The 22658-nt window shown below is 46.6% G+C and overlaps 1 protein-coding gene across 8 annotated transcripts in view; it reads left to right on the top strand.

Annotated features, from left to right (window-relative positions):
* PTPN3 (protein tyrosine phosphatase non-receptor type 3) overlaps positions 1–22658 on the top strand; it is a 142939-nt gene that overhangs the window by 109837 nt on the left and 10444 nt on the right. For all 8 annotated transcript variants that reach the window (XM_077912852.1, XM_077912851.1, XM_077912853.1 and 5 more), the window contains 8 exons: positions 3393–3579; positions 3751–3828; positions 5056–5112; positions 6155–6311; positions 7976–8136; positions 19294–19384; positions 19709–19770; positions 21868–22014. In XM_077912852.1, coding sequence (XP_077768978.1) covers positions 3393–3579; positions 3751–3828; positions 5056–5112; positions 6155–6311; positions 7976–8136; positions 19294–19384; positions 19709–19770; positions 21868–22014 — 940 coding nt within the window. The remainder of the gene's footprint in view (positions 1–3392; positions 3580–3750; positions 3829–5055; positions 5113–6154; positions 6312–7975; positions 8137–19293; positions 19385–19708; positions 19771–21867; positions 22015–22658) is intronic.

The raw sequence follows: 22658 nt of genomic DNA, 5'->3' as shown, positions 1-22658 counted from the left end.
TCCCTGCCTCTCCTTCTGCCCCTGCCCCTCTCTCTGCGTCTCTCATGCATAAATAAATAAAATCTTTAAAGAAAAAGAAAGAAAAGAAATGTGAACCTCAGGCCCACCACAGGCCTGCTGAATCAGAGTCTGCATTTTAACAAGAGCCTCAGGGGACCTATAGGAATGTGCCACTCTCAGAAGCTCTGAGCTCGCAGGAGCGGGGAACTTTCTAGCCCACCTTTCCACCTCTGCTTCCAGGGGACCGAGTGAGTTCTGTGCTCTTCTAGAGTAACTTGGCCAAGCCCAGATGCTTCAGCACCTTCATGCACTCAGCACCTGGCTTGAGCACTTGCCGCGTGCCTGGCTGTCATATGTACTAGGAGAAAAAGAGAAAGAGGATGAAGGTCTGTTCCAACCTGAAGAAGCTCATAGGCTCGAGAGAGAAATGTGACACCAATGTGACACCAATGGCCCCTGTCCCATCACATGACACAGCACACGCCTCCTCCCCGGGCACCCGGTTAGAGCCGGACACCCTCCGTGGAGCACTGCTTGAGGGTAGAGGTCATCGTCCTTTCGTAGGCTTTAGGGAAGTGTAGAGAAGCATCACGCAGGAGGCTTCCTTTCGTGGACAGTCCTGCCATTTATAACTTCTTTGGCTTTGCTTCTCTTCTGAGAAATGACTTCTGGCATGGCTTCTCTTCCTGATACCTGTCGATGGCACTTGCAGTTCTGAAGCATCTGCTTCCTCAGGGTGACTACCCCCTGGTCTGCCCATCGGTCTGTCCTTGCCCCTTTCTCCCCAGGGAGCTGGAGGTGGTCAGTCCCCCCCTGGCTGCTCTGGCTCCCAGACCTCAGTGACAGTCCCTCCTGAGTCCCCTGAGCACTCTGAAGAGTGCTCCCTTCCTGCCTCGGGGACAGACCACTTCCCCGATACTGGCTTTGTCAGCCCACACTGTCTTCTTGCTCCGGCTCACCCTACTCCTTTCCCTAGAACCCAGGTACCCCCGGCAGCTCCCCTCGTCCCTCATCCCCCCCTCACTAGCACCTCACACTCTGCCCCAAGGAACGAGGAAGCCCACTTGGTTTGGTCTCTTCACTCCTGGCATCCATCCAGCTGCCACGTTCTTGTTGCTTCTCATTTGATGTCCTCCTCACCATCTGTCTGTCCAGCCTCCACGCTGAGCAGAACGTTACTGCAGCCTACAGGGAACGTCTGCACATAGCTGATCAGCCAAGAAAAAAAATCGTCATATGTTTAATAAATTGCTCTCCAAAAGTAACCTCTCTATCCCTACTCAGAAAATAGGATTGGGCGCATAATGGCTTTGAACATACTATTTTTAGCACTGTGGGCTGCGTTAGATAGACCTGTTACATTTTATACTGGAAAGGAAAAATACTTCAAAACTTTATGTGATGTAAGCCATACATCCAAAATGTAGGAATTAAATATAATGACTATAAAATTAGAATTTTACTGAAATCAGTCTGTTCTCTTCTGCTTTGTCACCCTGCTCTTCTGCTTCCTTGTTGATACGCCCTTCACCCGTTCTGTGACTATCAGCCTCCAGAGTCTTCCAAACGTTTGCTAATAGTGTGTTTGCTATTCGCAACTTCATGTTAAAGGTTCAGCTCCACCCCTAGAACTGGAAATAGTGTTTCCTAAACCGGGTTTGGCCTGGTGTTGGTCTAGCGACTGTCAAAGCAGTTGCCCCTCTTGGCACCAGGGGGTGCTCTTAGCAACATTAAAACGGTGGAGTTACCCTACCTGGGGGTAATTTTTTAAGTTTTTTTTAAAGCTTTACGTAAATTAAAGATTTGTTCCTTTTCACTCTGAAAACTTACCACTGGGAGATAGCTTTACTTAACAAATATCCTGTCTCTGAAATGCCTTCCCATCCGTTGCACCCCTTCCCTCGCCCAGCAACTGGAAAGCCATAAGGCCAAACTCTTTTCTAGCATGTTGCAGTGTAATTTCCACACTGGTCTGTCACTGAATTTTTATATCCACATAAATTGAGATTGTGATTTATCGTGTGAATATGATACAGATTTTATATTTAGAGTGAGATAATTTGAACTTGCTAGGAAACCGAGAAGCCCCAATTTAATGAGAAATCCATGGAGAAGGGTTGGAGATAAAAATTTAATGAGGCAGCAGCAACCGTCTTTTGCCTATTATGTGTCACTGAATGCCTTGTCTACTGACCTCAGTCCTCTCCTGAGTCCATATGAGGTTAGAATGTGGCAGAGTCGGTAGAAGGTAAGGAAAACCCTATAGGCTGTAGGCATTTTAAGGCATCTTCTGCTAGGCTTGTGGTTCTGGAAGGGAGATAGTGTAGGTGTGTGTGATGCAGAGAAGTCGAGTGTCCTACACAGTGACAGCTGAGATGGTTAATCCCGTGGCCCTCTGTGGTGGAGAGGAGGGGGTCCCTAGGAACAGACTTGGCGTGGCCTGGAAGAGAGCGATGCTTGGGGACCCCAGTCCATCAGATTCTGTATGAGAAATGAGGGGAAAGCTGAGTGCCTTTGGGTGAGTCACTGCCTCTCTAGACCATAGTTTCTTCATCTGTGAAATGGGAGTTGGACCGAGGACCTCAGAGGTGTGTTCAGTTCTGATAGTCTGTAATCCTCGAAGACAGCACCGTCTCATAGAACTTCCCATGCTGATGAAAATTTTTCTATAAATGATGTGTCCAAAACAGGAGCCGCAAGCCGTCTGTGGCTCTTGAGCATTTTTGAAATGAGACTGATACAACCAAGGAACTTCCTGATCTTCATTTAAATTTAAATGGCCACGTATGACTAGGGGCTACCATATCGGACCCCGTGTGGGCTCTGAGACACCGGAGGACATAAATGAGAGGGCGAGAAAGTATAACCTCATTGTAGACAATTCATGGAGGTCACAGCAAGTAATGCAAACTAGGATTAATGTAAATCTTGGATGTGGAACATTAGTCCTATTTGGGCGTGGGGGGGGGGCAGCCAAGAGTCCTACTGAAACAGAGCTAACAGCAGGAATGAAATGGAAGGTAAAAGCTTTCAGAAGGGATGGAGGCATGCATCTGAGTGAGCTTCAGTAATTAAGCCACCAAAGTAGCTGGCACATTTCCCTGTCACCTTCAGAGCAGCTGGGAATGGAGCTGAGTTTTCAGCAGCTCCTGGATCCTCCCTGCTCTCCTGTTCCTTTTCCCCGAAAGGTGATGATATTTGGCCAGACAAGGGGAAGGGTGGCCAGTGGGCCCCCACGTGTGCCAGAGCCCTCGGCTTGACCTTTGGAGCTCTTCTATGGTTGCAGGGATTCATGACAGCCCTGGGATGCCAGGCCCCAAAAGTCAGTAATGCTTGCTCTGCTAAAATGTCAATCCAGTTATTAAGATATCTCCTCCTTCCCCATAATGAAGGAGTATATCCGAGAACAATCCAGCACAAAGCTGCCTGACCCAGAAGTCATCCAGTTCTGTGTCTCCATCTTCAAATGCTCCAGGCTCCTGCTCACCAGAGGGCGTCGATCAGCAGTTCTTAGAGGACTTCCACAGGGTGACCAAAGGGGGCTCCACCGAGGACTCCAGCCAGTACTACTGTGACAAGGTGGGTGAGCTCGGGTCCTGTGGCACCTGAGCGGCCAGGCGACCACTCAGGCTTTCCTGTGCCGAGGTGCCTCATGGGCAACTTACGTGGTTAGGACCAAGAGAAAATACCTCATCACCACCCGTTGGAGAGAGAAGTAACATAATTAGTCATTTTTGCAATGTTTTCCAGAATGATAATGGTGACGGCTACCTAGTTTTGATCCGCATCACACCAGATGAAGATGGAAAATTTGGATTTAATCTGAAGGTAAGTTGTGTGTCTTTTTAAGGGTGGCTTTTAAATTTCCATTAGGAGTGTGTTGCGTGCCTAAGTCTACAGTAGGAAACTGGCTCAGCCCTCAGAACTGGGGAGGTTTTAAAGTGGCCGTAATGCTGCCTCACACCAAGGGCCTACTCTGTGTTTGGTACTTGCTGTGTACTTCTTTTTTTTTTTTTTTCTTAAAGATGTTATTTATTTATTTGAGAGAGAGAGGAGGCAGCAGCCAGCAGCAGAGGCAGAGGGAGAAGCATACTCCCCGCTGAGCAGGGAGCCCAATGTGGGGCTCGGTCCCAGGACCCTGGGATCATGACCAGAGCCAAAGGCAGACGCTTAACCAACTGAGCCACCCAGGCGCCCCATGCTGTGTGCTTCTTTATGTCGCCTTACTGAGTGCTTATAATCGGTGAAGGTGGTATTTTTAAACCCGTTTTAGAAATATGTACTAGGGCTCAGAGATGACACACAGTTGGCCAGAAGAGGGGTTTTTGAGGGAACCTGTTGGCATCACTAAAGCCGATGAGAGAGAGAAACAGCTCAAGTTGCAGGGCCATTTCCAGGGCCTTCACCTACATCTGCCTGCTTTGGCCCACAAGCCTCATCCTATCTGTTTCTGAAAATAAAGTTTTATTGGAACGTGGCCACACCCATTCATTTACAAATGGTCTGTGGCTCTCTTGGCCTCGTGGTGGCAGAGGTCAGTAGTTGCACCAGAGCCCTCGCTCCCTTACCTAAAATGTTGGGTACCCTCAGGCCCTTTACAAAGTTAGAGCAGAATGAGGGCAGGTGGTCTCCGCTGCCACCACGGAGTCCCTGTGCTGTACCCAGCCCCGTGCTGGGAACCTGCCCTCAGGCATGTGACGACTTCCTACAGCTTCTCTCTCCAATGATGCTGGAAACTCCCTTACCAGCAGTACTTCTAGGCTGTGCTTTTAGAGTCCCCTAAGCACGTTTGCATTTTTAAAAAGAACGTTGACCCCTCCAAGCTCATCTTTAGTTCATGGAATCGTAGGGGTGGCAGTGAGAGGCTTCTGGTTATCCCACTAGACTCCAAGGAGTCAGGAAACTTGTAATTCTGAAAGGATTCCCTGGGCTTAGAATAGGGTAAAGTGGAATTTGAACCCTCCATGTGTCAGCAGTATCTGCATGTCTTTGTTGCTATGAGCTATTCAAGTGTTTCTGTTGTTTTTTTTTTTTTTTAATTTAACATGTTTATAGGGAGGAGTGGATCAAAAGATGCCTCTTGTGGTATCAAGGATAAACCCAGAGTCACCTGTAAGTGAACATATTTCGTTCTCGCCTACGTTTGTTTTCTATTAAATCTAACGTTCCTATTTCTGTGTCCTGTTTCTCTGCCAGCAACAAAGGGGGTGTGTAAATGCATGCATATAGATGGAAAGAAAGTGTGGAACCCATGTTTTTCCAGAACTTTGCTAGTCAGGGTAGCACCTGCATCACCTGGGAACTCATTAGAAATGCGGAATCTCAGGCCCCACCCTAGACCTCCCAAACCAGAGTCTGCATTTTTAACAAGATTCCTGAGTGATTGGTGTGCACTTTAACATTCAGAAGTACTCTCAAGAAAAGGAAACTGAGGCGCAGAGTGTGTTGCTCTGCTCACTCTGTGCACGTGCACCCACCGTCCCACCAGCAGCACCCTGCCCTCTGCGCTCCGTGTAGGCCTCCTCAGGAGAGGATTTGCTTTTCTGGAGCAGATGAGCAGCCAAGAGTCACTCACTGCGTCTCCTAAGGAGGAACTAGTTCGGGGGTTTTACTCGTAAGTGGTCCTTCAGCACGTAGTTTGCTTTCTCCTACTGCTTATGGCCCCACAGGTCAGGAGGGCCATACACTGTTCCTACACTGTTCAGTGCACTCTTCTCTCCGTGCCGGCTTCTGCCTTTGGGGTTATTTATGCTGACAGAGGCTTTCTCCACCGCAAGATAGACAAACGCTCACGTTCGGCTGACAAGCCATTTTCTAGCAGCACATCGAGAAAACAAAAGATCAGAAGCCTCGCGGTGACGACATTACAGTAATAGGTGAAGGTTGGCTCTCGTAGAGAAATGGCTTCAGTACGTTGCGTAGCTTTATTCCGAAATGCCGCATGACTTAGGTCGTGAGCAGCACTTCTTTAGACTCCCACAACCAGCGACCACGTCCGCGTAGCAGCGGATGTAAAAATAATGGCCCGGCCGCCCCCGAGGGAGACCAGAACCCGCACCTGGTCTCAGGTGTCTGGGCTCCAAGAGCGCCCGCGTCCTGCCCTTGAGGATTGTGTTATGGTAACCGAAGAAACTCGCTCTTCCTCTCCACCCAGGCGGACACCTGCATTCCTAAGCTGAACGAAGGGGATCAAATCGTCTTAATCAATGGCCGGGACATCTCAGAGCACACCCATGACCAGGTGGTGATGTTCATCAAAGCCAGCCGGGAGTCCCACACGCGGGAGCTGGCCCTGGTGATCCGGAGGAAAGGTAACAGCCACCGCAGGGGAGGAGCCACGGGGCCTCAGGGAAGCAGGGCCCTCTCTGGCCCATTCCGTGGTTTTGAAAATGTTGAGCTCGTAGCCAGCACTGGAAAATGGAGACCTTTCGCCTGACAACCAGGATGTGGGACTTCTCACTTGAAAAATGTGAAGATGCGCCCACGCGGGGCCCAGCCCCTCAGGGCCAGTGCTCTGGAGGTAGGCAGCACCTACCCACCCCCTCTAGCCAGGACACGAGCCCTGATTCCTCCCAGGCCCACTCCCCCCACATTATGCCCCTCCCTTCGCCGTCTGGCCCTGCACACGTTTGCTTTTTCAGCCCCTTCGTAAAGTGTTGGGTTCTGTTGACGTCGGTAAAGCAGAAGTGGGGCAGGAGCCTGGCTGTCCCCGGGGTGATCCTGCCTCCACCTCTGTTGGGTTGAGGGATCTCTTTTTTTTTTTTTTTTTTTTTTTTTTTGGTTGAGGGATCTCGAGCAAGTTTTTACCCAAGTATGTGCGTCGGTTCCCTCCGATGTAGAATAAGGGCACGATAACCACTCCGTCACAGGGTTCTAGCAAAGATGGAATGATGCTTATACTTGGAAAGCACCTAGAGTGCTTCCTGATACCTGGTGGGCATTTGAAGGATGGCCGCTGTTAAATACAATTATTTGTGTTGTTGTTGTTGTTGTAAAACAAGCCGAGTCCTTGGATCCTTCTGCCCAGGTTAAAAATACTGAAGGTAAATGTGTGTGTAACTCGAGGCCCTGCCACATCTCTGTTCTGGTTGCACAGGTGTACGTACAGCCCCCGGTCCCCCTCATACCTGCTTTCCCTCTGCTTCCATAAATCTCCAAGCCCAGAGCTGTGCTGCATGTGTGAGGCCTCACCAGATCTCTCCAGATCCCTTCCCGTGCCCCCCAAACCTTGATGCCACAGCCTCCCACCTGACAATGGCCTTGAGGTAGAGGTCGCCTGGGCTCTGTGGGACCATGTTGTTATAGAAGGAGAGACAGGTGGGTGGAAGAGTAACCAGGTCAGAACAAAAGCAAAAAAAGTGAGGTCTCTTTAAAAACATTAAAAAAAAAAAAAAATATATATATATATATATATAATTTAATTTATTCATGAGAGACACAGAGAGAGAGGGAGAGACACAGAGGGAGAAGCAGGCTCCATGCAGGGAGCCCGATGCAGGACTTGATCCCAGGACCCCAGGATCACACCCTGAGCCAAAGGCAGACGCTCAACCACTGAGCCACCCAGTCACCCCACTTTAAAAGCATTCTTTCCAGGCACCTGGGTGGTTCAGTTGGTTGAGCCCACTTCTCCCTTTGCCCCTCCCCTGCTTGTGTTCTCTCTTGCTCTCGCTCTCAAAAAAAAAAAAAAGAAATTCTTTCCCTTTCTCTTACCTTTGTCAAAAGGCTCTAAGTACAAAACACCATCATTTAAGACTAACCAGAAAGATTAGTATGTCATTTTGTATAATTAGCACTTACTGAATCATTCAAGAAGTAGTGTCTTTGGTGAAAGTGATTACCATGAGCTTAATCGTTTAATAAGCTGTTTTAAACCATCTGCATTCAGGTGTCGTAAGTATAATTCTTTTTGAGGAAACCGATCAACCAGAACGTTTCTATCCCTGCCAGACACACTCTTTCTTGTTCACTACAGCTGTCCACTCATTCACTGACATCAAATCCGACGATGAGCTGAACCAGCTTTTCCCAGAGGCCATTTTCCCCATTTGCCCAGAGGGTGGGGATACCTTGGAGGGATCCATGGACCAGCTAAAGAAGGGCCTTGAAAGCGGGACGGTGCTGATCCAGTTCGAGGTAAGAGGCCACAAGGGCCATGTCCTGGGCCTGTGGGGAAGCCACAGCAGCCCAATGTCTCCGTGGGCTGCTCGGATGCTGCTGAGTGACCCAAGTCTCCAGGCAGCCTGTGCTCGTCATGGGAACACAGTAGGGGACTCAGAGCACAGGGCAGCAGAGCAGGCCCAGAACGCCGGGAACGGGACCACAGCCTGGTGCTGAACTCAGCCTCACCCTCTTACCTAGTAATGCTCCGTAGCCATGGAGAAACGTGTCAGAAATTGAGGAGGAGGGACTCTGAGCGTATTTAGCTGCCAACACAAAAGCTCAGAATGCTCGGCAGTGGAAGGTGCTGGAGAGGCAGTGTGGGTGAGCCCCGGAGGGTGGCGGAGGAGCCAGCCAGTCCCTGACCCCACCAGACACCCTCTGTAGTTTGGAGCAGGTAGGTAGCATCATCCCATAAGGGCAGAGCGGCCGGCCTGCCCGGGTCCCCCAGAACCGTGTGAACGGAAGTAGAATCCAGAGGCAGACCCTGTCTTCCTTCTGCAGGAGGAACCTCTAGTCATAGAATTGAGCCTGTGACACAGCTCAGTTCAGGGCCCTCCCAGAACAAAGTGGGAACACAGGAGATTCGGTTTTTAAGTCCACGGATGGATTGCTAGCAGAATGAAAATGGAGTGTGTGTATCTTCTAAATTTTTTAAAGGTAGAAGAAGAGTAGTTCATGCCATAAAGGATAACAGAGGAGGATAACCTAACATAGACCATTAAAAGAAAATAGATCGTGATTAGCGACTACTTACAGAGTCAGGATTCATAAATTAGGAAAGAGTCCAGATTCGGTTCAAGCGCAGATGTCAGCAATGCCATTTGTATTTGGAAAGCTACAGAAAGGGAAAAGTCACAAAAGCAAAACTGAGAAGTTTGTCAAATGCATGTGGTCCCATATGGATTCAGGAAAGCATAAGTGACCTCAATATCGAAGAGCAAACACCATAAAGCAAAGACTCTTAAGTGAAAGAAAGGTTTATAATGGCTTAAGGAGTAGCATGTAGATAATGTGCGTTACTAGAGCAATGTGTATCCAAACAATAGTAGAAAGTATAAAAAAAAAAACTAGAAATAAAAGATGAGAATTAACCCCACCCCGAGAAAAACAAAAAACAAAAAATAACCTCCTATCTTGTGGAAATGAAATCAGGGTAAGAGGGTAGGAGTACTATCATTACTTGGTAGAAGTAGTAGACAGGCACTGAGTATCTACAAAGAGGAGCAGCCCCTCTTTCCAGTGTCCTGCAGGAGGCTACACTGATTGAAGATTTTGAAGGACAAAAACGTAGAGGTTATGTTGTCGGGCCCTGCACTGCAAAAAAGTTCAAAATTGAAATATACATTGTAAACACTGTAAAACTCAACTTTTTAAACACTCTCCAAAAATCATTGAAACGAGAAGATAAAAGCTGGTTGCAGAATATGAATAAATACTTGGCATTGGAGGGGATGGTTCGGAAAGGCGGGGAGACACTTTGGAGGGGATCATTCAGCGAGCCTGTGTTAGGTATTCACCACATGCCAAACATTGGGTCAGGAACACAGGGGAAGAGAGGATTTCTGGCCCCAAGGAGCTAATGGTCTAAAATTGGTGTATCTGGGGGATGTATCACGAGTCCCTGAAACAGCTACAGACCAAGGATAGGGCAAGATTTCCTTACGTAGGACGTATGTTCCCTAGGAAATGGAGGTGGGGCGGGGGTGGTTCCAGGAGGTCCTCCGGGGTGAGATGTATTAAGAGGATGGATGGGATTAAGTGTGGAGGGAAGGTCATGCCAGGAGGGTCACAGCCTGAAGGCAGACTAAGTTCCTAAGGTGTCAGGTAGTACAGGGAAACACACGTACCTACCTGGGTTGAGCAGTGCCACAAGGAGTCCTGGGAGGAGTCTCCAGGTGTTGGGAGTCCTTGAATGGCGCACCTCTGTCCTCGATCGGATTGTCCACAAGGAGGCACTGTGGGTCCTCAAAGAGGGAAAAAGAGCTTAACCGTGGTCTTCCACAGTGCTCCGGGAAACCCCCTCCCTGCGGCCAGCTCCGCTTTGGTTTTACATATGGGAATCCCACGTAAGATTTTCCTTGAGCACTGTTCAACCGACCTTCACTGAGAGGTTCAAAAATACTTGAGAGACAAGTACCCGCCATCCCCTGCAGTTTTGAGTAGTGTCTCTCCAAGGGTGACCCACTGACCCACCGCCTGCATGGAATATACCCCCAGGTGCTTGTGAAATGGGGCTCAGCCCACAGCTGCTGGATGAGCCGCACGCATGGGGATGGGGCCTGGCTGTTGATCCTCCTCACAAGATTGGCGGGAGATTTCTGATGGACACGCTGCCCCAGGGGGACCACAGAGTGGGGACTGTACCACTGCTGCCCATGTCAAGTGTCCTCTTTAGAGCTTACAGTTGGACAGCAGCATGAGAAATGGAGACCTTAGAAATTTTAGGGTTACATTTTAGGATGTGCACGTTTCGTTCAGTCTATACGTTTCCTAGAAATCAAGTGGGGGAAAAACCCTCTTTTTAACTATGGTCTTTTGCAAAATAGGTAACACCAGAGCTGCTCCCTGATGGAGCTGGTGGGGTACCTGGAGCCCTGCCTTCTTGATCTCCCCACACTACCCCCCCCACCAAGGAACCCTAGAGTGTGGAACATAATATAACGACCCCTGTTATAGAAGGAGGAAGATGTCTCCCACACCTCCTTAGAGGGGAGGAATGCTCAAGGAAACCAGATCAAACAGGAAATGACTACAAAGGGAAACCTTTAATTGAGCACTTAGTGCATGTGCCAAGCACCTTGTGGGGGGCATCGCCTCACAGAACTGTTCTCCCCACTGTATTGATGAGCGATCAGAGTCTCAGAGAGCTTACTGCACAGTAAATGGTTCAGCCCGATTAGAACCAGACAAGCTAATTCAGGAGCTTGTTCTCTTAACAAGTATACAACTTTGGAAACAACAAAGTGGCATTTACGTGTGGGAGTTGTTATTAGAATAGTCCAGCAGCATCAGACCTAGAAAAGATCTGAGAAGCAATCTAGCCACACAGAGCCAGGCTTTAAATCCTGGCTCTGTCGCTCACTCCCGGCGTGACCTCAGGCAGCATGTCCCTTCACCTCTCTGTACCCTCTACTTCCCTGTCTATAAATTGGGGAGCTCATGAGTTGGCTATAAGGGTTAGATGAGATACATACTCAACGCATGGTTTAGCACATGGTAAGAATGCAATAAAGAGTAACAACTATTATTATTTATAAACAACACGTTTAGTCTCCATATAAGAAGTGGTCGTGTCTCCTGGGTTTGGAACTCTGGGCTATCTGACTCCAGCGTCTTGGCTTTTCTGGTTTTCCACCTGTTTCTCCAGTACCATTGGCAGATGGTGGCAGCATATCTGATGGGGGCTGTGCTCTTGGCAGGAGCAGGGTGGGGGGGGCTGGTCCCTAGCAGGTGCCCGCACTACCCACCCCCTTAGCGTCAGCTAAGGGCCTGCCCTGGTGTAGCCGGGCCGTGGATGCAATACCCCCTGTGATGGCTAGCTGGTTTTCAGCAAAGCTTGTTTGGAAGCATTTTTTTCATTAGGGGAATTCCCCATCCCTCCCGTGGCTTTTGGTAAACAATTACTAATGTGTTCCAGAAAGCATTCGGTCCCAGCTGCGATAAAATCACGCTTAATAATTATTAGCATTTCTGTAGCACTTTGGAATCTGCCAAGTATGTTGCACATATGTTGTCTCTGTTGATTCTCGCAACTTTAGGAGGGCACCTTTGTAGATGGAGAAAATGAGGCTGGGGGGGTGGGGACTTGCCTCGTGTCAAGTGGCGGGTGGGACAGAGGTAGGGTTAGAACCTGTTAACGTCTAGCCAGTGTCCGAACTCACCACTGCCGGGTGCTCCCCCAGCTCCTCACCCAGCCTCCAATCGGAGCCCTTCCCTTCGGGAGCTACAGATTGGCATCTAACTGCCTCAGTACTCTACCTGGTTCAGCCAAGCGAGGGCGTCGCTCTGTCTCACGTTAAAGGGGAAGATTTGGGGTTTGCACGCTCCAAGTCTTACCATCTCCAGGGTGCTCTTTTGTTAAGGAACTCATTAAGTCGGCCCCGGGTTCATTTCTTTGCGAAGGAAACTCTCTGGCTCGTTTCATGCTTTCCCTGAGTTGACCTATTTAAGGAAGGGGAGGGGTGTCCTTTGAGAACCAGCTTCCCAGCAAAGGACTTTTGCGCCCGTTCCCATGCGGTGACCAAGTGATGTGTAACTTCTCTGCCTCTTTCTTGTCCAGTGAAGACTTCTTTTTGGACATTTGGAGTGAGGACAATAGGAAATGAACCTCTGTGCTCCTCCCTTTCTGCACTGATACAGCAGAGACCTCAGGACTCCAGCTCAGAAACCCCCACCCATTGCACTTCAGCATCATTGTCCTCCTCTACGAAACCCAGAGCTTTTTCTCTCCCGACCCATTTTTCCTGAAGCCCCTCCTACATCCCCCTTACAGGAAACATCCATTAGTGTGAAAACTAGTGACTCACTGGCTCCTATGACTACTATAAAAGTCGATTTGGAAGGACTGAGGTAGCTGAAGACTTAATGAGAGGTTCAAATTGACACACGTAGGAATTAGTGAAGGCAATTACAATTAGAATTCATACCTTAAAAAAAAAAGCATTTAAGAATTTTCCTGGTTTTTTTTCTTTAAGGAAAATGTTTCATAATTGTAGAATACAGAAAGCAAGTGGGAGGGCTTTGCATTTGAAATTCCGGAAGCCCTTTAAAGGCAGTGTCACCCCAACTCATTATCCTGTATTTATGTGTGAAAAGGACTCAAAGGAATGCTTAATCCCAGGCTGGGGGGATCTACATCTGGGATTGTGTAGCGCTTTTGGAGGTCCCCAAATTACTAGCAATAGTGTTTATTTCAGCAAACCTTTATGGGAATATAAGGGGAGGCTTCAGGTCCCCTCCAGACAGCGTCCCTTGCCCTCTGGCTGGGTCAGGTACCATCTTTCTCTTACCAAGGGAAAGAGAGGGGAAGTCCCCAGTGTAGACAGATCACCCCTGAGTAGCGAATTATGTCTACAAAGTACTACAAGGGAAACAGCCTCTCAAGACCCGCACCCTCGGCTTCCCTGTATGGCTCCGTGACGCCTCTTGTCATGCTTTACTCAGTGGTCTGCACCCTCTGTTCAAGCTGCAGATCCCACTGCTCCATCGCTCTACACATTTTGATGAAGCACCTACCATGTGCCAGGTCCAGTGCTGGCCTAGGGTTTTTTTTTTTTTTTTTTTATGATAGTCACACAGAGAGAGAGAGAGAGAGAGAGGCAGAGACACAGGCAGAGGGAGAAGCAGGCTCCATGCACCGGGAGCCTGATGTGGGATTCGATCCCGGGTCTCCAGGATCGCGCCCTGGGCCAAAAACAGGCGCTAAACCGCTGCACCACCCAGGGATCCCTGGCCTAGGGTTTATGGCAATGGACAAAGCAAACAAGATGCTGCCTCCATGAAGACCGCCGTTGGGTGCTTGATACGGGAAGTAGGCTGTAAGCAGCTGTTTGAAAAATCCTTGCCCTTCAGTAGATCCTGGTCGTTGCTGCGGGTGTGAAAGGAACCTTTCTACTGTTTGAGCTCTCCTTGCCTGTTGCCCCTTCAACTCCCCCTCCTTTTTTTTCTCCCTACCCCCAGCCCCACCCCCTTGGGTTCTCAGCCCTTCGAGAATTCTCCTTTTCTCCCGTGAGAGAGCTGACAAAATGTTCTCTTGCCCCGTGCGGGGCCTTGCCAGCATCCACGGATCAGAGCCTGTGGGGTGTCTGAAGCCTTCGTCCGAGGATGGCGACCACATTTCACACTTTTGCTTGGGCCAGTAGTCTGGGGAGATCAGAATCCTCTCCTGACGGCCTCTCTCTAATATTAGAGGATCTTTGGAAGAAGAAGAAATGTTTAGGCTGGAAAGCCACACATCCTACCCATCCCTGCGGTACTGTGTTGGAGACATCTAGTTTCCGCTGCTCAGCTTTCTGTCTTTGGAGGCCAGGGCCACTGATATTGGTGCTAACTTAAATATGGTTGTTCCACGGCAACCCTTTCTCAGCTGATGTTTTTATCATTCACCCTTGGTTTCACAGCTTCTTAGAACTACAGTCCGGTAAGATGAGAACAAAGCACTATAGGATTTAAAAAATAATAGTTTTTTATAAAACTTCTAACCCTCTGCCCCTGAGACTCCCTCTCCAGCCTCCCGGTTGCTCTTGTCTTAGGGCACAATTGAAGGGTGCCGTGACTGGGAGCTCTTGCTCGCCTCACATACCTTCAGCCTGGGAATAACCGAAGCCAAGTATACTTTTATAATGAGTAGTAGTTGAAAGAGCCTGCTCTAAAGGTCGCCTCCAGACAGGGGGCTGTGGGACTTTAATTTCTTTCCCTCCATCCCTCACCCTTCTGGGAAGACACATCTGGGTTTCCAACCCCTCACTCTCCACCCCGGACCACCCTTTTCAGAGTAGTGTTTGCATAGCCTACTGAGCAACTCACAAGATCTCGAGAAAAGGCCAATAAATTAAAGGAAGTGGAAATCCAACTCTTAACACCTTCAGAAGCTAAGTGGATGACTAGGAAGCAGTTCAGTAGAAATGGAGTTTAGTGTTCATCTTGGCGAGGCAGACATGAATATGAGTGTGTTGTCCTACTTTCTAAAGGCCCCCCAAAATCATCTCCCTGTTCACCCAGCTTTTGGTTGAATTTTAAAATTTTATGTATAGATTTATTCTAGTTTTTTTTTTTTTTTCCTCATTTAGTCATTTGAATTTAAGAAATATTTTGGCTGGGCCTCCTGGGTGGTTCAGTCGGTTGGGCATCCAGCTCTTGGTTTCCGTTCAGGTGGTGATCTCACAGTGGTAGGATCGAGCCCTGCCTGCATCAGGCTTCATGCTCAGCAGTCAGCAGAGATTCTCTCCCTCTCCCCAGTCACTTGCACTCTTATGCACACACACACACTCTCTCTCTCTAGAATCATAAAAAGAAAAGAAAAAAAAATCATAAAAAGAATTCGGCCGGAGGGGAGGAGTGGGCGATGGGATAAATGCATGATGAGTATTAAGGAGGACACTTGTGATGAGCATTGGCTGTGGTATGTACGTGATGAATCATTAAATTCTACACTTGAAACCAATATGACACTATATGTTAACTAAATTTTAAGACTTTTTAAAAAAGAATTTCCATTGTAATAATTCAGGCAATTCAGGAATAGCCAAAGTAGAATTGTCTCCTGACTCCCTTCTTGTTTACCTCTGTTTGTTACAATTTACAAAAAACAATTCGGTGCCTGTCCTTCCATACTTGTTCTGGTGCTCTTGCAAATATGTTTTATACACAAAAGTGCACACGCATATACATTATATATGCGTTATGTGTGTGTGCTGTTGTACACAGAAGGGATCACCACTTTATTCTGTGATTTGCATTCTAAGCTTAAAAATAGATGAATGCATATCATTCCAAATCTGCACTTTAATCTTATTCTTTTCATTGCCCATCGTTTTGTGGTATGACGGTACCATAATTTAATGCAACACTTCTTTCTCCCTATTGGGAAATTTTCAGGCTGTTTCCAGTATTCTGCTAATAAAAAAATACTTTGCTGTGAAGAAGTTTCTTTGATATGAATCTTTATGCATTCCTGTCAGATAAACCCAGGGTATGCACATTTAAAAATGTCTAAACACTGCTATTTTATTTTAGTACCTTAATCTTATCAACAGATCATTATTGCTAAGATATATTTATTCATGTACTGTACTTAACACCTTTTGTTACATCTGTGCTTTTCTGTTAGACCATCTCAAGTTGATTACATTTATGGTTTTTTATTTGGGGGGAAAAAATCTTTCAACCTCCGGCTTAGCTTTACTGATTATATTCACTTAATTGGATTTTACCTCCATGCAGTTAGAACCAAAAAGTCATTTTGAGAAATTTGACTCAGATATTCTCCTTACAGTATCAGACCAAACCTTCTCATAAATCATAAATTTATTTCTAGAATGGTCTCTGTCCATTAAAGCTGGCAAATGTGTAAGAAGTTGTTCAGTGGCTACTTGATGGTTATGAACCTGAATGGTGAAGTTCAGTAGCTGAGCTGGGGGAGAGATTGCAAATTCTAAACATTTGGTAAATGCATGAGACCTGAAACAATTACTGTTGCCAAAACTCAGTGCTAATCCTCTCCTGGTGATTTCTATGCAGCTTGCTTATTTAGTGAAAAAAAAACTAATAAGAGAAACGCAGACTCCCAGAGGTCAGTTTACAAAACAAGAAATACAATTTGCAAAAACACTGGGGGGAAAATACTCTTCAGCCTTCTTCAAATTGTAAACACATTGATGATTTTGGCCACAATTTGATGGACTAACCATTCTCATTCATCCCTGTAGGGCAACTTAGTTATACGTATCAAAGTCCCTAAAAATATGTTTTGAAGTAATTCTCCAGGAAATTTATAAGAATAAGAACATTGAAAACAGCCCAATCAAAAAAGTAGAGTCAAAGTTAAGTTATAAGAGACGCCGGGGTGGCTCGGTGGTTGAGTGTCTGCCTTTGGCTCAGTGTGTGATCCCAGTTGGGGGATCGAGTCCCACGTCGTGCTCCCTGCAAGGAGCCTGCTTCTCCCTCTGTCTATGTCTCTGCTTCTCTCTGTGTCTCTCCTGAATAAATAAATAAAAATCTTTAAAAAGAAAAAAAGTTCAATTATGAGAATATAAATTAATACAGGGAAAACATCATTTTATATCGAGAATATTTAGAAGATTTAATGGCACAGGGAAGTAGACACTGTAATAAGGAGGAAAAAACAGCCTTCAAAATTATGGTGGTATTTCCCAGAATACCTCTTAGGAGATGTGAGTTCCTCCATGGCCTCCAAATTAGCTTGAGAAATGCTCAGGTAATCAGAATTAAGATAAAGTACTTTAGGGCTGGCCTTCTTGGAGAGTCATAGAACCTACAGGTGGCTTGTATTTCCCAAATTTCTTTGACCTTGAAACTTTCTCTAAAACACTTATTTTTTTTTAATTTTTATTTATTTGTGATAGTCACAGAGAGAGAGAGAGAGAATGAGGCAGAGACACAGGCAGAGGGAGAAGCAGGCTCCATGCACTGGGAGCCCGACATGGGATTCGATCCCAGATCTCCAGGATCGCGCCCTGGGCCAAAGGCAGGCGCCAAACCGCTGCGCCACCCAGGGATCCCTCTCTAAAATACTTATTAGCGTCTTTCAAAATGCTCAGGTTCCATGGAACATAGTATAGGAGGTGCTAATATGTAGTTGAGTCTCATTTTTTATTTTTAAAAATGTAGCACGTCTGTCTTACATGTTTACATGTGTACTTATGTTTATTTGTATGCATGTATGCATAGAAAATTAGAGAAAACATATGAAAAGGGTTGTTTTGGGGGTTGTGAAATTACTGGTAATATTTTTTTCTTTAAACCTGTCTGAATTTCCCAGATTTTCTAGGGGGAAGAAAAGAACACTTCCAATATTGAAAAAAAAATCGCATTGTTTTTAAACTTTCATAAAGTTAATTTAAAAAAAAAACACTGGCCAAAAAAAAAAAAAAAACCACTGGCAAGGGGCATCTGGGTGGCTCAGTTAGTTGAGTGCCCAACTCTTGGCTTCAGCTCAGATCATGATCTCAGGGTCATGAGATCGAGCCCCAGGTGGGGCTCCACCCTCAGCGCAGAATCAGCTTAAGATTCTCTCTCTCCATCTCTGCCTCTCTTCTCTGCTCACTCAGGCTTTTTCACTCTCTAGTTCAAAGAATGAGAAACAGTTGTATAAAAAAAAACTCTAGGGGCGCCTGGGTGATTCAGTTGGTTAAGCATCTGCCTTCAGCACAGGTCATGATCCCAAGGTCCTGGGATTGAGCCCCACATGGAGCTCTCTGCTCCGTGGGGAGTTTACTTCTCCCTCTGCTCCTCCTCCTCACTCATGCTCTGTCTCAAATAAATAGATAAAAATGTTTTTTAAAAAAGAAAACCCAAGAGCAGGGGAAACTGGTAAGGAATGGATGTGTCTGTGGCCTTTGTGGTGGTGGTGGTTTCACTGGTATATACTTATCCCCACCCGACTCAGCAAGTTGTATACATGAAGTATGTACTACATCGTACATGACAACCACACCTCCATAGTCTGGTTTCAAAGAAAAAGAAAACTCAAGCTTTGAGTCAGATCTGAATTCAGCCTGTCATTCGTGATTGTGAGCAAGATATTTGATCTCTGTGTCTTGCTTGCAAAGTAAGGGTACCTCCACGAGCCGTTGCCAGAATCCTATCAGGTGCCGCACCAGTGTGCCCATAGGTGCTTAGAGATGTGCAAAGGTGGTTTGAATTGCATTTTTTTTTTTTTTGCTAGCTATTACACGCACAGGGAAATGCCTGTTTAAATGAAGTTTACCATTTTTTGCTGTAGAAACAGACTTCTGAATGATGAATGAAATGCTCTTGTTCTTTAGTTAAGAAGCTGGTTCCTTCCATTGAACCAGAGGGAAATGTTCCTAGACTAATGTAAATGGTTTCCATGCAACTTTGAGTCAGGATCCTTTCCTTTCTCTACTTGCTCCTAGCATTTGTCAAATAACTGTCATAAAGGCGAGGTTTTACTTACCAACGTTCCATTATCTATGACTCAGACCCCTTCCTATGACTTCCTTTTCCCCAAAGATCCTTAGGTTTAAAAAAAAAAAAAGTGAATCTAGTCTGTTTCTCATGGGAGTGTAAAATTCCTCATTAGGAAGAGTTTTCTTTTAAAATCTAGTACCCACGGGCACCTGGGTAGCTCAGTCGGTTGAGCATCTCACTCTTGATTTTATCTCAGTTCGTGATCTCAGAGTTGTAAGATCGAGCCCCCTGTCAGGCTCTGTGAGATTTTCTGCCTCCCCCGTCCCCCACTCTCTCAACTAATTAATTAAAGCATCTAATCACTTTTAAGTGCTAAGATCTAGTGCCAGGAGTGGTAGACTTTATTGTTAAAGTAGGTTTCCTCACTCCCTCCATAGCTGTCTTTTGCAGTGTTGGGTTGTTGGTTTTTTGGGTTTGGGTTTTTTTTTTTTTTTTCTCACTTCTGTATTTGTTATATAGCAACTCTATAGAAAGAAGCCCGGTCTGGCCATCACGTTTGCAAAGCTGCCTCAAAATTTGGACAAAAACCGCTATAAAGATGTGCTGCCTTGTGAGTACCCAGTGTGAATGCCTCCCTCCCCTCCTCCACCGCCACCAGCCCAGGCCTCCCCCCGCCCCCCCAACACGCTGAGATAATGTTTCCCTTTTTAAAACAGATTGTCTGGTATTCTGGAACGATTCTCACTGTGTCTGTAAACACCACCGTCTTTATTGCCGCCATGTCAGACTCGGAACAGTTGGGGAATCGTGTTGATGCTAATGAGGCGAGAGCTGCAGATGGGGTTGCGCACTGAACTCTTGTTTACTTGGCAGGATAAAAATAACGCTCGGGATAATCGGCAAATTTTTTTGTTGTTGTTTTTCTCCCCCGCAGATGACACCACCCGGGTCTTGTTGCAGGGAAATGAGGATTATATTAATGCGAGTTCTGTGAACGTAAGTCAAGAACCTGGACCCCGGAGCACGTTGATCACTGTCACGAGCGCGATCGTGGCACGGGTGGGGCTTGCCGTGGACGAACCCCCTCATTTCAGCCCCTCAGCAGCCACTGAGGGAAAGCAGCGTAGTCCCATTTTACGGAGGGCAAGACTAAGGTTCAGAGATTAAATAATTTGAAAAGTCACAAAGCTCACGGAAGGTGAGACCAGAACCCGGATCCCCAAAGTTCACATGCCTTCTGGCCTCAGCTGTGGACATTTTGGGCTTTTTTATTTTTTCTGTTGTTCTGGGGTTTTGGTGGTTTTTTTTGTTTTGTTTTGTTTTTTTGTTTTATTTTTGTTTTTTTTTTTGTTTTTGGCCCTTGCCAGTGGTATGCTTGTAACTTTCTGTGTTTCCACCCCCCGCCCACATTATTACCGTACATCCCACCTAAAAATAAGGGGTAAAAAATCTGCTTGTGCATATAATCTCAACAGAAAAGGTACAGGATATCACATGTTGTAGGAAGGGCATTCATTTCACCCTGAAAATGCATCGTGGGCAGCTTACTTGGGCTCTCTGAATCTCAGTTTCTTCATTTAAACCAGGGTCAGTACACTTTTTCTGTAGAGGGCCAAGTGATAAATATTTTGGTTTTTGCAAGCCGTGGCAAAATGGAGGATATTACTTAGGTACTAACATGACCATTTAAAACACCACCATGTAAAAATATGTTTTACACACTCTGAGCTTGCAGGGCACCTGGGTGGCTCAAATAGGTGTATGACTCTTGATTTCATCTCAGGTTGTGATCCTCAAGGTCATGAGATGGAGCGCTGCATCAGGCTCCACATCTCACATGGGGTCTGCTTGAGCTTCTCTCTCTCTCCTTCTGCCTCTGTTCCCTCCCCTGCTCACACTCTCTCAGTAAACAAGTTAAATCTTTGAAAAAAGAAAGACTCTGAGCTTGCAAAGTGGCAGTTACATTTGGCCCTCAGGCCACAGTTTGCCAACCCCTGCTCTAAATGAACAGAGGATTTCTCAAGTTCTTAAGTTACAGCAAAGTATCAAGAACTACCCTAAAAAAATGGGTCTTATCAGTGATTCCATTTATTCCAAAACACCTATGGAATTCATTGATCCTCACTTCACCATTCCTGGTGTCTTGACAGCAGAGCATCAGAATTGGTGAGGTCAGCAAGGTCAGGTGATCCAATCTCTCTGATCATGGGGATGTAGGGACACTAAGGGTTGATGAAGCCATTTACCCAAGCATCAACCAAACCATGAATTAGGCGCCTCTGTTTGCCTTCCCCACCTAAGAATGAGTGAATCACAGTGTCACTTCAAAGCTCAGCAGGTTCTGCGTCGTTTTTCATAGAAATGACTCAGTTCAGAGGGAAGAAGTCAAAGCAGACCAACCAGGATGGGGGAGAGACACTGAGGACAGTTGAAAACATTTTGACGTTTAACGTTAATCAACTCGAGTGGTAACTGAGGTGGTAGATGTGTTCATTAGCTAGATTGTGGTGATCATTTCACAACATATGCGTCTATCAGAGCGTCGTGTTGTAGACCTTAAACACATGCAGTTTTGTGTCGATCCTACATCAGGAAGGCTGGGTGGAGGTCAACTCAGTGACACAAGCGTTGGCGGCCCCGCAGAGAGCTAAGTGCAGCATTTGCAGTGGCATAAACCTGTATGGGCTGTGCTTCAAAGAAAAGTAAATGGATTTTGATAGAAAGCCCTGTCTGGGGAAAGATTTGGAGCATGAGGGCTGGTATGTATTGCTGAAAATACAGATGGCCACTATGGATTATATTTAGGATACAGCAGTAAAGGTCATTAAAATTCTTGCCCTCTTGTAGGCACATTTCTTGATTATTGCCTCCTGAGTGTCAAACAGCATAAGTGCTTAATGCTAGTGTTACGCCAAGGGTCTTTCAAGGATTTTTAGAAATAGCCTTTTCTTTGATTTTCCTTATTGGCTGTAAATTGATAGGATATTCTGATGTGACTGACATCAATGATCAACTTGAAGAGTCTTTAAGATCCAGTTCCGTGTCCACCTTGTCGCAGTGACAGGTACTAATGCCTTAACAATCTCTTGCCAGATGGAAATTCCTGCTGCTAACCTTGTGAACAAGTACATTGCTGCTCAGGGTCCCCTGCCACACACCTGTGCACAATTTTGGCAAGTCGTCTGGGATCAGAAGTTGTCACTCATTGTCATGTTGACGACTCTCACAGAGCGAGGACGGGTAAGTGGCTTGATTTCCAGTTCCAGTGTGGCCATGTCACACTGTGCTCTGTGGAACCTGAATCTCAGACCTGGAAAGAGTCTTAAATGTCCTCTGGTCCAGCCTGTAAATGACCCATAAGACTCCTTTACAGAGCTACTGATAGGCACCTCCAGTGATGGGCACCTCAGCACTCCTGCTCCCTCCCTGGCCTTCCCTGAGCTCACGAGTGATCCAACAGCCCCTCACTCCTAGCTTAGATCCATCATAACAAGCCAGAAGGCAATTCCCCTTGCCTCCCCTCCCCTCCCCTGCCCCAGAACCCCTGTGTTGACTATATTCTCAGCCACCTAGGACAAGCGCTGGTCCTGAAAAGAACAGTGTGGGGTGCCACAGTGGCCATAAAAAAGTAGGAGAAGTTGTAACCTCTGTCAGCCTTCACTTGGGTTGCCTCAAAACCCGATGCACAAAGAGGAATAAGGGCTTGATTAGGAGAGTGATGGGCACCACACTGTGCTTAGCGGGCAGGCATTTCCAGAGGAGCAGATCGCTGGTTGTATAACAGAAGTCACTGTGCAAGGGATACCTGTGTTGTGCATCCTCTAACTTGTGCATGCATCAACATAACTTCATTATGAAACATTTATTCAGAAACCCATTCCAAA

This window comes from Canis aureus, chromosome 10 (genome assembly GCF_053574225.1).
Source record: "Canis aureus isolate CA01 chromosome 10, VMU_Caureus_v.1.0, whole genome shotgun sequence".
Classification (NCBI taxonomy): Eukaryota; Metazoa; Chordata; class Mammalia; order Carnivora; family Canidae; genus Canis; species Canis aureus.
The sequence above is the reverse complement of the archived record's forward strand: the minus strand, read 5'-3'. Positions and strand labels throughout refer to the sequence as shown.